Source organism: Grammomys surdaster, unplaced genomic scaffold (genome assembly GCF_004785775.1).
Source record: "Grammomys surdaster isolate TR1022 unplaced genomic scaffold, NIH_TR_1.0 126660, whole genome shotgun sequence".
NCBI classification, from domain to species: Eukaryota; Metazoa; Chordata; class Mammalia; order Rodentia; family Muridae; genus Grammomys; species Grammomys surdaster.
Window position 1 is genome coordinate 1,442,278 of NW_021621449.1, and position 15,098 is coordinate 1,457,375.

General features: G+C 47.2%; 1 protein-coding gene across 2 annotated transcripts in view; it reads left to right on the plus strand.

Moving 5' to 3' along the window:
• The window catches only part of Pex26 (peroxisomal biogenesis factor 26), a 10,625-nt gene extending 7,878 nt beyond the window's left edge, over positions 1-2,747 (plus strand). Inside the window, exon 5 of one of the 2 annotated variants that reach the window (XM_028761095.1) lies at positions 1,731-2,747. In XM_028761095.1, coding sequence (XP_028616928.1) covers positions 1,731-1,834 — 104 coding nt within the window. In that variant the 3' untranslated portion in view covers positions 1,835-2,747. The remainder of the gene's footprint in view (positions 1-1,730) is intronic. The other variant, XM_028761096.1, reaches the window with a different exon arrangement.
• Positions 2,748-15,098: the final 12,351 nt, after the last annotated feature.

The following is a 15,098-nucleotide window of genomic DNA, read 5'->3' on the forward strand; positions in this document are numbered from 1 at the left end:
GAGAGAGAGAGAGAGAGAGAGAGAGAGAGAGAGAGAGAGAGAGAGAGCGAGCGCACAGATGTTTACAGTAACTTGGATGCTAGAGGTTGATGTGGGTTCCTCCACATGATGATGATGACAGTGATGACGATGACCCGGGATTAGTTGAGAGCCTTGTACCTGAGGAGTGACTGTGCTATCACTGAGCTCCAGCCCCAGCCCCTCTACTGTAGGTTTTTTGATTTTTCAAGACAGGGTTTCTCTGTGTAGCCCTGGCTGTCCTGGACTTTGTAGAACAGGCTGATTTCGAACTCAGAAATCCGCCTGCCTCTGCCTCCCAAGTGCTGGGATTAAAGACGTGCGCCACCACTGCCTGGCTGCACTACTGTAGTTTTCGAGAGAGTCTCTTTACTGAACCTAGAGCTTGCCACGGGGTTACAGGCTTGTGCCCCCCATGCCGAGCTTTCAAGTGAGTGTTTGGGATTCAAACTTAGGTCTTCACACTTGTTCGGCAAGTACTTTACCTACTGAGCCATCTCCTTAGCCCTAAACACTGCTTCCCCCCATTTAGAGGGGCAGGTCTGTGGGTGTCTCATGGCCTTGCCCAGGCTGGCCTCAACTTCTCGTCCCAGCTGAAGCTCCTGTCCCAGTTTTCTAAGGTGCTGGGGCATTTTTTCTGTTTAAGAAAGAAGTATGTATTCCTTATTTTGGAGGCCAGTGATGAGCTCAGATACCATGCTTGCCTGGTATGTACTAAGGCCCGGGTTCAGTCCCCAGCACCACATAGAACTTGGTGTGATGGCTCACACCTGTAGTCCCAGCATTAAGAGATAAAAGCAGAAGGGTCAGTCATCCTTGCCTCTATAAGTTCCAGGCCAGCCTGGGCTACACAAGACCCTGTCTCAAACAGAATAAAACAACCTCCCCATATCAAACCAAAACAAAGGTAGAAATATATATTTCCTGTGTTTGTTTTTTAAGTCTTTAATCCAAACAAGGTAAGGAAACAAACGGTAGAGTTCTGTTTATTTTCAATGTAGTTAATTTGTGATCAAACTGTTGCGAGGCTCGGAACTGAAAAGCATAGAAAGGCACAAGTGTAGTGAAAGTCTTCCCTCTGGCTCTCCCAGTGGCAGCCGCTGCTGTCAGTGTTAGTAGTCATCTCTCTCAGGAAGTGGAGTTGGGGCTTAATAAACATTTGTTCTAGACTTAAAAAAATTTGTGTGTGTCTGCATGTGTATATGTGTACCCATGCATGCCTGGTTTTCTTGGAAGCTAGAAGTGTTGGGTCTTCTGAAACTTGAGTTACAAATGGTTATGAGCCTCCAATGTGGGTGCTGGGAACTGAGCCCAGGTCTTTGCAAGAGCAGCAAAGTGCCCTAAACTACTGAGCTATCACTCCAGTCCCAATAAAAAAAAATTAATAAAGGCCTTAACATGGGAATTGAGAAAGGCATTTGGAAGAAAGCAAGACACACCTGAGACACACTCAAGACACTGGAAGTGGTGTAGACTTCTCTGAGAGTCACCAGCGTCTGTGTAAATATCAGAAAGATTAAGATGTACTAAATCTGGATGTTTTTTCTAGAATTTTTAAAGTTACTGTAATTCAAGTGGCGAAAACATCTCAGAGAAAGAGAAATTCCCTGTTGCTGAGGAGGCTGTGAATGGCAGGAGCCTGGATGTGTTTTCTAGCTACCATGGAGGGGCTGAGGGAAGAACACTTAACGATAGTCTTTCCTTCCCCACAGCAGCTCCTTCTTCGCTGCCCTTCCTCTACCAGCTGACTCAGCTCTTCCGCCGGATCCAGAAGGCCACACTTTCTCGGCTCTACCCACTCGCCCTCCGGGACTGAGAGGTCCTACCTGGCTGCCTCTACCTCTTATAATCCATGTCTACAGAAACAGAAAAGTTGAGCCTAGTGGCTGGGTCCCAGATGGCACTGTGGGAGTGGGCCCATTCATTCTAGAAACAGTGACCAAGGCAGGTGAGCCATGGCTTGCTGCCTTTGAACCCTCCCTTTGGTATCCCACTGTGGCTGGCATCAAAGGGAGTGTGGGAACAGTGGAGCCCGAGGCCCAGCGTGCAAGTTGCCCAGTCCACTGCAACAGCTCCTTGAAAAGGGGGTGTTTAGGAGCAGGAGACATTCTGGTTTCTTGACAAAGGCAGAGGGTGACTTTCCAGATCAGGTGCCAAGGGAGCTGGCAGTTACAGACGTGTGACTGTAATGGCCCTTGGCCATTTATCTCTGAAAACTGCTGCACAGCTCAGTATTTGAATTTGAGTAAAACCAGAGGTCCCTCCTCCTCTGCACCCCTCTCCATACCCCTCCCCCATACTCCTCCCACAGATGCTGGAATCAGTCCACCATCCCCTCCCACTGGTCCGGCAGTGAGGCCCAGAGGCTTTCTTCTAGAGGCATTTTGCTGTTCAGACAGGATGTGGCTTCTGACCCACCCAGGTGGCCACTGGGAGCAAAGTGAGCCTGCCTGACCTTATCTCTGGGGAATGTGATCTTTCTTGGTGCCGCTGAGTCTTAGCTCAGTTTTCCAGCATGCCAGGGGCCAAGCGCTGCTCTCTGGGACCCAGTGTCTTATCACTGTACCCCACCATCTTTTGACCTGTCCAGCCAATTGTGTCTCACCACTGTCTCTCCTTGGTCCTTTCTCTGGGTCCTAGTCATAGTCTGTTGTTTGAATAATGCCCAAGTTTCTCGGCTCATGTGGTGTAAAAGTAGGCCAGGCTCAGGGCTGAGAGCTGAAAATGGAACTGGGTAATCAGGTGAGCCTAAGATCCATGGGAGCTGGGCCGAGGGGGTTGGGGGAGGGGAAAGGGGGCGGGGCAAAGGGACAACCCCACGGAGGAGGCACTGCACACGCCTCAGCATTTCTGTGTATGAAAATACAGAATCTTCTGGTGCCACCAGGATGGAGGCCCTCAGCCAGCCACTCACACCAGATCTCTGACAACGGATGGCTAGTGTGCAGAGGGTTTGCTAGCCTTTTGTTGCTTGATTTTTTTTTTTTTTTAGGGATTGTGAGTCAACAGAGGAAAGGAAACTTCACAGACTCTTAGAATTCCATCTAAATCTTGGCAACTTGGGAACTAGAACCATCATTTTTTGTCTGACTTTTAAATAGACCCTAGATCACTGGGGAGAGAAGGATTCAGGAAGGGTTGAAATCCCCTGACTGTGATTCCTTCACCACTGTTGCCCAACTTGGCCTTGAACGCCTGGGCTCCAGAGATCCACCCCTCCTGAGTGTCTGTGACTCACACACCTTATGACAATGGTTTTGAAATGAGGATCTGCACACTCACTGCCCTAGAAGAAACTCCTCAATGGCTTCCATGGCCCACAGCATTCAAATCCAGGTTCTTTCTAATGGAAACTTAGGTGCAGCAGGTTTGTCTGACAGCTCCCCTGCTGTGCTGCCCTATGCCCTGAGCAGACTGCATTCTAGCTGCCTGGCCCTCCTCAGGCCTCCCTGCCATGGCTTAGCTGTAACCGCTGAAGGGTCTTGTAGCAGCTCTGCTGCAGATCCTTGGCTTTTCAGGCTCACATAAGGGTTACCTAGCATTCTTTGCTTCCCAGCCCCTGTCTCCTGCTCTTCCTGCAGTAGGGCATGGTGGTGGTGGGACTGTCTGCCATGCTGTAAGCCCCGTGAGGCTGCAGAGCCCGGCTGGCAGCGTTTGAGTCGGGCTCGCATTCCTGTGTGGGCGACTGTTGGCCAGGGCTCAGCCTTCTTGTCTGTAAGTCGGTCCTCCTCTCACAGGGCCTCTTCCACGAGTAAACGGGCACTTAGGACTCTTGGCGCTTTCGACAGCCCTGAGGAAGAGTTCTTGTGAGCAGTGGCTATTCCCAGGCCCAGCTGAGCGTGGGCGGGTACTCCGGGGTGAGTGGACCGATGGAAGAGGGTATGCTCTTCTGGTGCGTGTGCAGTCCTGTGCTGTGAACTCCCTGTACAGATCGGCTTGTCTTTCTGCTCTGTCTGCCACTCCTCACAGTCGTGCTGCTGGTGGCCCACAGGGCTCTGGCTATTTTACCTGACTGCTGCAGGGGTGTCTGTGCCCTAACCACCTGCCTATCAGGTGAGAAACCCAAACTGCTGCTGTTACCTTCACCTTTCCAAGGATGTGGGCTGGTCCTCCGCTCTGGGCCTAAAGAGGTCAGAGTGAAGGGAGGGCCTTCTTGGTAGACAAGCACTAGCCTTCAGCCAAAGGTAGCTTTTGAGCATTTGAACTGTGGCTCATCCATGTGGACACGTGCTATGATTGGAAAACATACACACTGGATTTCAAAGACCAAGTACTAAAAAATAAAATTAAAAAATGGAAATACAAAGATTTTTATATTGATTGTATGTGGAAATGATAATATTTTGGATATATTGGGTTAAATAAAATCAATTAAACTAATTTCAGCTGTTTCTGCTTTATGTAGTGAGGCTTCTAGAATGTTTAAAATGTTTAGAATGTCTTATGCTGCTTGCATTTAGATAGTGCCATTTAAGACACTACACATACTGGCTAGTCTCAGAGGAGGATCAGTGTCCACAAAGAGCAGTGCATGCTGGGACTGGGAGATGTTGGGTCTAGAGAGTCTCAGTTGCAGATGGTATCTTTCAGCCACCTTCTTTTTTAGTTAACGAAACTGAGACTCAGAAAGGTGAAACCATTTGTCCTAAGTCACAGCCTGAATAAGACTCAGGCCTCCTGACCATCTACTGTTCTGTCACCCCCGCTCCGTCCCCCAGTCTTCTCTGTCATTCTCTAGCTGGAGTTCACTGTTAATAGGCAGACGTATCAGGGAATACCAGATAGAACTGATCAGCTCTCGGGTGTCTGCAGCGTGTGACGTGGCACAGACATTCTAACTTACGCAGTGCCCAGGACAGCAGGAGCAGCTGTCCTGTGGTTAGACAGGAGGCTGGGCTGGTGTGGGTGACAGAGATCAGGTAGAGGTGGGCAGGAAGCAGGATAGGCAGCACCTGAAGGAGATACGAAGTTCTAAGAAGATATGATGTGTAACATTCCCTGCCCTTTGCATGTATATGTCTGCACATATGTATACAAAGACCAGTAATAGAGTTTTACACATACAGAACAATGCCTAAGGTATAGAAGGGTTGTCATGGGACACAAAGCCTGTCCCTTGCCTTCATTCCCATGCCCCATTTTCTGCCTCAGGGCAGCTGCTGCTGGGTCCTCAGGTGTGTTCACCCTTTCTCTTATACAATGAGAGTGCACTGTTTTACACACCCTTACCAGATAAAGGAAAAACAAAACCAAAGCCAACTTCACTGATCCAGGTGACTTTGCTCCCTGTGCACACAGGTAGACCTGCTTCATTTTTTTCATAGTTGTATGACAAGATCACTTTCTCCTTTAAAAACAAAAACAAGCCCTGAGGAGATGGCTCAGTGGTTAAGCTCACTTGCTACATGGCAGAGGGCTTCCGTGTGCTTCTGGGCATCCACATGCTGACTCAGCCATCGGCATCTCCAGTTCCAGGGGATCAGACACATAGTGGTCTGAGAACAGCGTGTAGGGAATGGTCAGCCCGACTTTCTGCTCTTTGTATGGAAAAGCTGTAGGGTCAGTGGACTTTGACCTCCTAGTGTGGTGAGTTTACCTCTGCCCTAGTTAGGCAAGCTGCTTGTTCTTGACCCTGGCTGATCTTACCTGCTCATTGGAAGTTAACTGAGACATGCTTAAACGTAGGCAGGCCCCTGTGCCTTTCTTCCTCTGTGTTTTGCTTCCCTTCCTTGGTACTTTGGGGTTTTTTGTTTGTTTGTTTTTGTTTTGTTGTTTTGTTTTTCGAGACAGGGTTTCTCTGTATAGCCCTGGCTGTCCTGGAACTCACTCTGTAGACCAGGCTGGCCTCAAACTCAGAAATCTGCCTGCCTTTGCCTCCCAAGTGCTGGGATTAAAGGCATGCGCCACCACTGCCCAGCTACCTTTTTTTTTTTCTTTTTAGATATATTTATTTTATGTATGAATGTTCTCTCTTCATGTAGAGCTGCATGCCAGAAGAGGGCATCAGCTCACATTACAGATGGTTGTAAGCCACCATGTAGTTGCTGGTAATTGAACTCAGGACCTCTGGAAGAACAGATAGTGCTCTTAACTGTTGAGCCATCTCTCCAGCCCTTCCTTGGTACTTTAATTAGAAGTTAAATGCAATGAGCACGATGCCTTGAGAAGCTTTAGTGAGCCCTGCCCTGGATTAAGTAGATCCAGATGTTGTTAGTTAGCCTCTGGGCCTTTCGATAAAACACATGCTCGACTCTTTTTGACGCTGAGGGTAATTCAGGGTCTCACACCTGCTAAGCAAAACGTCTTCTACTCAGCTATCATTTTCCCTGTCTTAAAGCATTACTTCAACCTGTCCACCTATCTGAGGTCTTGCTTTTCACAACCTCAGTTGCCTCTGGTTAACCTCGGAGGGTACCAAACTGAAGACACACGATACAGTCAGGTTCAGAGAGAGAGAGAGAGAGAGAGAGAGAGAGAGAGAGAGAGAGAGAGAGAAAGAGAGGGGAGCATGCGATTAATTTCATACTGTGTCTAACTTATAAACTTAACATTTTATTTAACTGGTATGTATGTGCACAGGCATGGCACAGCATCTGTGGAGGCCAGAGGAAGACAGCCCGTGGGAGTTGGTTCTTTCCCTTCACCATGTGGGTCAGCTCAGGTCTTCAGGCTTGGCAGTCACCTTTACCTCCTGAGCCATCTTGCTGGCCCCCAATTTATTATCTTTATGATATATATGTCTATGATAAATATAGTAAGGAACACACACACACACACACACACACATTAGGATTTGCCATTATCCTCAGTCTCAGGCATCCACTAGGGAGGAGTTTCATTTCTTTGGGTACAATAGAGGTAGTGTGTGTGTATGTGTGTGTGTATGTGTGTGTATATGAATGTATGTATATGTATGTGTGTGTGTATGTGTGTGTGTGTGTGTGTATATGCATGTATATGTGTGTGTAGCACGATGATCCTCCTAATCTAGCTTGCCTCGAACTGAACTCATCACGTAGCAGAGACTGACCTTGAACTCCTGAGCTCTCTGCTTCTCCCCAGCGCTGGGACTGCAGGCCTGTGCTACCATGGGCACCAGCTTTCTAAAGCTGTTTGTTTTGTTTGTAATTTCAAGTACAACCCAGCAGATTGTACTTGAGAGGGATTGAGGGGTCACTGGGCATCGTCTGCTCCAAGAGAAGGGAAATGAACTTGGGAGGGGTCGACTGGGGACAGTGCCAGAGAAGCCTGGGATGGCTACATGCGCCAGCTTTTCACCACCTGCAAGGGTTTTGTGGCCCCCTTCTAGTCTTACTGCTATGGACCCAAGCTTATCTCTCTCCTACTTTCTGATAGCTTTTTGAAACCTTTTAACACTCCTCAACCCTTCCGTCCTACCTGAGGTAGGCGTGTTGATTAGAGGACACTGAAAAGTGTAAGATCATATTTGAAGTCTTGGTTGAAAATCCAGAGAATTTTTGTAGACATATTTCATTTGAAAAAAAAAGCCACTTTAACAGTAATATCAGTGTTACTTATATGGAGATATTTCTTGGGCAGAACATCAATTTGTTTGGATAAACTGTAACCAACAGTCCCCACCTTCAGAGGTGTTAGGCTCTGGAAAAAAAAAAATTTGGGCTGGGCGGTGGTGGCGCACGCCTTTAATCCCAGCACTTGGGAGGCAGAGACAGGCGGATTTCTGAGTTTGAGGCCAGCCTGGTCTACAGAGTGAGTTCCAGGACAGCCAGGGCTACACAGAGAAACCGTGTCTCGAAAAAAACAAAACAAAACAAAAAAAAACCCAAAAACAAAAAAACAAAAAAACGTTCATACTTCTTCCTATATTAGAGCTAGAGTCCAGGATCTAGACCAGGAGCTGACGCTCTGCCCAGCTCTTCCTCCAGCCCTTCATCTTTGTGTAAAATGCTGATTTTCCCACGCTGGCAGTGCAGCAGTCCTTGCTAAGCTCCATGCCTCCCCCTCCCCTGTGGGGCTGTGGAAGGTGACGTGTGTGGGGAGGTGGGTAGGGAATATGGTCTAGGGTCCTTCTCTTACCCTTTGCGTTTTACTTCTGTGAGTCCAACCACTGCTGACTTTATTTGGAAGTTTCCTGGCTCTGTTCTGACCCCAAGGTTTACTTGACCCCATTTCCAGCTGTGGAGAGCGTGTGGACTCACGTGGTCTCCACATTCCCCATCCCAGCTGCTCACCTGCATTCTTGTTCCTCGTTGGGTTAGTTCACTCCAAGGTTTTCAAAATGTTCTTTGTTTTTCCATAGTTTCTCTGACATGTAGCTACTCGATGCTTAGTCTGCTCCTCTTTCTGTGGGGGCCAACGCTGTTGCCACTTTTGAAATATGTTTTCCTTTTCAGACATTTTCTTGCACTAAATAATAAATCATTCACCAGATGTGGTGGCACACACCTTGAATCCCAGCGCTCAGGAGGTAGAGGCAAAGTGGATCTCTGAGTTGAGGCCAGCCTGGTCTACAGAGTGAGATCCAGGACAGCCAGGACTGCCAGGGCAGCCAGGGCTACATTCATTTCATTCAGTCAAGAGACGTGTTTGGAGGAGGCTAATAGCGTGTTCTTCTTGCCTCATATTCCTTAGCTGCGTGTCACCCCGCTCCGTGTGTCAGCCGCCTTTCTAAGTACTTTCCATATATTAGCAAATTCTATCTTGCAACACATCAGTGAGGCAGGGCTGGAGATGACAAACCAGGTAAACTAGGGCTTAGTAACTTACGTGCTGGGCTTTGTTTGGCTGTTAAGGGGTGCTGGGATTGTAAACTAGGCTGACTGGCACCCAAGATCAAATTCTTACCTTCCATTTTTGCACCTAGGATGAAGCTGTATTTGTAAGAGGGCGTGTAATGAGGGCGTGTAATGAAGATGAGTTGGATGAAGTCGGAGTTTGGTCTTGAGTATCGGAGGAAGGAAGGAATAGAAGCAGCAGGAGTTGGGGAACGATAAAGGCAAACATCAAGCCTATGGAGTGAGGGGCAGGGAGGAGGCAGCTTTGGTGTCTGTTTCATACTATACTTGCTTAGCTCACCAGCACTGGACTGCCAGTGACAACAGTGACAGCTTGTTGGTTCCATCAAGATAACTCAGGTGGATGAGCCACACTCCTGGTTGCCCCTGGCCTTAGCTGGATTCCAGCAGATAAGCTGCCTCTTCCAAGGTTGTCTGAGAGTCTGTTCCCTCTTCTTAGTCTAGTACAAAGGTGGGAGCTGGCGAAATTGCCTGTGATCCTGTGATGCTGCCATACCTAGTCCTGATCTTTTTTTGGCAGTAGATGCTAGCTAACCTCCTTCTGGCAAACACTCAGATCTAGAAAATTCTGAGGATCCTAGCCCCTCTTCTCTCTGTAGTAGTATAGTGTTCTGTTCGTTCGTGGATTTTATGGTCTCCTAGAGGAGTGACAAAGACTTGTTTTTATAGGTATTGCAGACAGGGACAAAAGACATTCTCGTGTGTGTGTGTGTGTGTGTGTGTGTGTGTGTGTGTGTGTGTGTGTATTTTAGAACTCAGAGTCTTGTGCATGCTAAGCACAAACTACTGCCAAGCTACAAGGATTAGTAATCCCTTCAGGGTTTTTTTTTTTAAACAAGGTATATGGGATGGTTTCTATATGCTTGGCCCAGGGAGTGGCACTATTAGAAGGAGTGGCCCCGTTGGAGTAGGTGTGTCACTGTGGTTGTGGGCTTTAAGACCCTAATCATAACTGCCTGGAAGCCAGTATTCTGCTAGCAGCCTTCAGATGAAGATATAGAACTCTCAGTTTCTCCTGCACCATGCCTGCCTGGATGCTGCCACGGTCCCCGCCTTGATGATAATGGACTGAACCTCTGAACCTGTAAGCCAGCCCCAATGAAATGTTTTCCTTATAAGAGTTGCCCTGGTCATGTTATCTGTTCATAGTAGATATATAAGCGAATATACTAAGATAGCATATACTGGGAGGAATAAATAAATTAAAAAACCCAACAAAGTATATACTCAATGGCAGACTTTTGTTGTATGAGGGAGTGGGCCCTGTGAAATGGTATTTAGGAGTCTGGTTCCTGCCAGACAGTGGTTTCGCACGCCTTTAATCCCAGCACTTGGGAGGCAGAGGCAGGAGGATTTCTCAGTTCGAGGCCAGCCTGGTCTACAGAGTGAGTTCCAGGACAGCCAGGGCTATACAGAGAAACCCTGTCTCGAAAAATAAAAAAAACAAATCCAAAAACAAAACAGGAATCTGGTTCCTGAGACTTTAATTTGTGAATTGATATCTTGTTCCCGTTGTTTTGACAAATCATCTTTCCAGTGCCTCAGTTTCTTTAAAATATGCAGGTGGTTATCTGAGTTGACTTGACTTTAGATGTCTCAGGGATCTAAGCTTTAGAGGCTGGCCTCTGAAGCGATCGATGAAGGAGATGATAAGTTTTCCTTGGTCCCTTCACCTTAATGGCCTCTGTATTTTGTTCTCTGTACAGTCTTGACTTTCAGCTTCAAGTACTCACTGCCTCCCAGTCCCTTCTACTGAGCTCCATGTGTGGTGTGTGTGTGATTAACTGGCATCATTAAAAGCCCACCACCATAGTCTGTGATGCCACTGGAGGCCATGTTGGTGTCAGTGGTCCACGCTACTCCCCCAGGCTGAGATGAAGCTCAAGATCCATGTGGATGTAAGTGGTCAGTCCTGCTGACTGCTGACTTGGTGAGGTCCTCACCTTGGGGGTCTATGCTGATGCAAGTGGCATGTGTAGCCACCGGAGGCCATGATGAGACCCCAAGGTCTGTGCAGCCACTGAGGGCCATGAGTAGATCAGGGTCTAGATATGGCCAAAGGCTGGGTTGATGTCTGTGTCCCATATTGCCACCAAAGGCCATGCAGATATCTGTGGTTTGGACTGCCACCTGAAGCCATGTTGATGTCCGAGGGCCTTGCCGAGCTGGTCCTGCCCCTTGCTGGCTGCTAGCATAGGAGAAAGCTGGCCCAAGTGGTATGGGAAAGCTGTCCTGCCCCTTGCTGGCTACCATTCAGTGGCATGGAGGCCTGGTGGAGGCCTAGGCTACCACCTAGGCCCAGTCCAGGCCTTTAAGTTAGCCCATCCCGACATCTCTCCCATCTGTGAGCTGCTGGGTCTTGTGGTGAAGGAGCTGGTCTTTTGGAACCAAAGCTGCAGGATCTCCCTGACTCACGGCAACAGCAGGGTATCTAAGAGGACTCTCAAATAAGGGTCTTGTGTTAATAGTGGAGCAGAAACCAGAGACCTTGAACCAGACCAATGACTCATTGCAATGAACAATTGCAAGCAGAACTGTTTGGGCTAAAGTGTCCACTGTGTGGCACGCTGCAGCTTCCAAAGCCACTATGGTAAAAGGATATGTGATGGAGAGGCAGGAAAGGCAGGGGAACAGGGTGATATGTGCAAGGCAGAACTGGAGCCCCAACTGCTGTGACAGGTGTGACAGAAGGCTGTGGCTGATAGAGGAGCAGGCTGTTGCCCAGAGGGATCAGTGAGACTTTTTTGTTGTTGTTTGTTTGTTTGGTTGGTTTTTGGTTTTTTGAGACAGGGTTTCTCTGTGTAGCCCTGGCTGTCCTGGAACTCACTCTGTAGACCAGGCTGGCCTCGAACTCAGAAATCCACCTACCTCTGCTTCCCAAGTGCTGGGATTAAAGGCGTGCGCCACCACTGCCCGTTTTTTTTGTTGTTGTTAATCTTAATTTTTTATTCTCTTTTGCAGGGGAGGTTACAAGGGTTGGGGTGAAATAATGAAATAATTGGGAAATGAGGGATTGGGGTGCATGACAAGAAATTCCCAATGAGTCAAAAAATATTATGTTGGGGGAAAAACAAAGGCACTTCCTATTCCCAGGTGGGTGATCTGAACAAGAATTGAGGCTGAAGAGACCATGCCCTCCCTGCAAGCTGCCATCTATGACATCGGCTAGTCAGCACGAGCTGGGGTGCGGAGAGTCAGGGCCAGAGTGAAGATTCTGTCTTCTCCAGCTTGAGACAGACCCAGACACCCCAAGTCGACTTGGCAAGAATTCCCTAGGAGAAGGGCTGCTGGGAGGGGTAGTCTTAAAGTTGTCCTGAGATCTGCTTTTTCCCTGGTGGTAGCCATGGAGACTTGAAAAGGGGACCACTGTGTCTGTGGCATTATGGCCCAAATGTTCATCCTTCCTTTTCCAAATGCCCTTAAGACTCTGCGATAATAAGGTTGGAATATTAACATTTAAGTATGAATGTACTTAAGGCGGTAGGGGGTATACAATACTAATTACCGATGTCAAGTACTTGAATCCTGGTTGGTTCATGGTAAGATGTTGCTTGCTATCAGTCACAGGTGATGGGCACCTGGGCATGGAAGCTTCTTCCTAGTTCTTTCCATGAGGTAAATTCCATCTTTGGCACCCCTTACCTGGCAGCACCCTTCAGGTCTAAGCCAAGAGAACATGGACAAGCCCCTTCACGTAAGGTTTGGCTTCCCGGTTACGGGTTCACAGCCAGCAGTCACACTGAAGCTCAGGCCTCTGGCATCAGACTCCTGGATGTGAAGTCAAACTCTACTTTTTACTGGTTGTTTAATGAGAACTCAGAATCAACTTCTATAGGTCTCAAATTCTTTATCTGTACAATGAAAGTGATTTTTGAAGTACATTTTTCCTTCTGTAGGCTGTTGGGAGAAGTAAAAGAAAGAACACACAGAAAGCGTTTACTCAACATTAGGAAATACTGCACAAATAAATGTGAACCTCACCAGTAGGCCTGGATCTCAGCCCCTCAGGAGGGTGACACTGGTGGGTCCAAATCCTAGTAAGTTTAAGGTTAGCCCAGGTAACACGGTGACACTGTCTCAAAAATAAAAGGTAAAGAAGAAGCTGGGTGGTGTTGGCTCACTCCTTTAATCCCAGCTCTCAGGAGGTAGTTCTCTGAGTTTGAGGCTAGCCTGATCTTCAGAGCAAGTGCCAGGATACCAGGGCTACACAGAGAAACCTATCTCAAAAATGAATAAAAAAGAAAGAAAGAAAGAAAGAAAGAAAGAAAGGAGGAAAGAAAGGAAGGTTGTATCTGTCATAGGGTGCTTGTCTAGCCTATACAAAACTCAAGGTCCGTCTTCACTACCACAAACCCAAAGATGCATATACACATTGATTCCTATGTAGACTGACTTTTCCTGTTTATTCTGTAGATGTTATCTCCTATTCAAATGACTATGGCTCAACTTTTAGGTCATTGCAATTGTTCCAGTAACATGAACTCACTCTATAAAAATGCATACCAGAACTATGTATGTCACACCGGCTAACCAGAATGCAGTGGAGGTAGAGGTATTTCCTTCAGAAGGCTTTTCAGATGCGCTATGGGTGGTTGCTTTCTCACAAACAGCCTGCATTTGCCGTGGTTTCTCCATTTGCAGAAAGGAGATCTTATTAGGTTCCTCCAAGAAATGGAAATGTCTTTATTTACATATCTACCTAGATATAGATGAAAGAGATGTATTTCATTTACATCTGCCTCACTGGGGCTCAAACCCAGAACCTTGCACCTTCTAGGGTGATGCTGGACCATTGAGCCACACCCCCAGCTCTAATGAGATTGATCATAAAGGTTGGTGCATGCTATTGTGGTCACTAAAGTGGGGAGTTGTGCAATCTGCAGGCTGTGGAGCAAGGAGAGTCCATGGTGTCAGTTCTAATCCAAATAATCCAAATGCAAGAAAGCACAGAAGCTCCCTTGTAGTATAGCTTTGTGCTCTGCTCTGTCCTTCATTTGGGTGAGCCCATTCATTCACATGTGGGACGGCATCTGAGTAATTTGATGTTAATTTCATTCAGAAATGCTCTCACAGATACACCCAGATGTTTGACACCATGTAGCCCAGTTAAAGTAGCAATAAACACACACACACACACACACACACACACACACACACACACAGGAATGGTTCTTTCAAAACTTCTACTCAGTAAGGGCACATGAGATAACAGTGGGGTGAGGGAGTATCAATAAGCATCCTGGAATTGCTTAGGTCAAATAATTTTAAGAATGAGGACTTAAATATCAAAAAGAAGCAATACTTCTTTTATTTTTTAAAATTATCATATTTATGAGGTCCTATGTGATTTTTTAAATTTCTATTTTATTTTTAAAAGATTTGTTGATTTGATGTGAGTACACTGTCACTGTCTTCAGACACACCAGAAGAGGGCATCAGATCTCATTACAGATGGTTGTGAGTCACCATGTAGTTGCTGGGAATTGAACTCAGGACCTCTTGAAGAGCAGACAATGCTCTTAACCACTGAGCCATCTCTCCAGCCCTCCAGTTATTTATTTATTTTTTATTTCCATTTTATTTTATGTGTGTGGGTTTGCCTGTGTGTGTCTGGGTACTGTGTTTGTGCAGTGCACAGTAGTAGTGGAGCCCAGAAAAGAACCATGTCCAACCTCTTGGACGGCAGTTACAGACAGCTATGGGCCACCATGTGGGTGCTGGAGATCGAACCTGGGGCTTCTGGGAGAGCAGCCAGTGTTCCTAACTGCTGAGCCATCTCTCCAGCCCCCGGTGCACATTTCTTACTCTAAAGTCTCTGCCAGTCTACTCAGGCTGCCAAAGCAAAATACAAAACCGGGCAGCGGAAAGGGTAGAAATGTGTTTTATTGGGCTGAAGGTCCAAGATCAAGTACAGGTAGAGTGAGAGTCTCCTGAGGCCTGTCTCCTTAATGTGCAGCTGGCTGCCTTGCTGTGCCCTCATGTGACCTGTGGGACTGCATCCCTAGATGCTGTCCCTCTTTTTATAAGGATACCAGTCTTGTTGGATTAGGGCCTTATCCTTTTTTCCTCCCAGCATACCATTTTTATGGATTCTTTGGGAATTTCACATCATGCACCCTGGCCACACTCATTTCTCAGTCCTTCCGTGTCTGTCTCCCCACTCATGTGACCCCCCAAAAAAAGCAAAAATAAAAATAAGAATAAAAAATAGAAAAAAAAAAAAAAGCCGGGCGGTGGTGGCGCAGGCCTTTAATCCCAGCACTTGGGAGGCAGAGGCAGGCGGATTTCTGAGTTCGAGGCCAG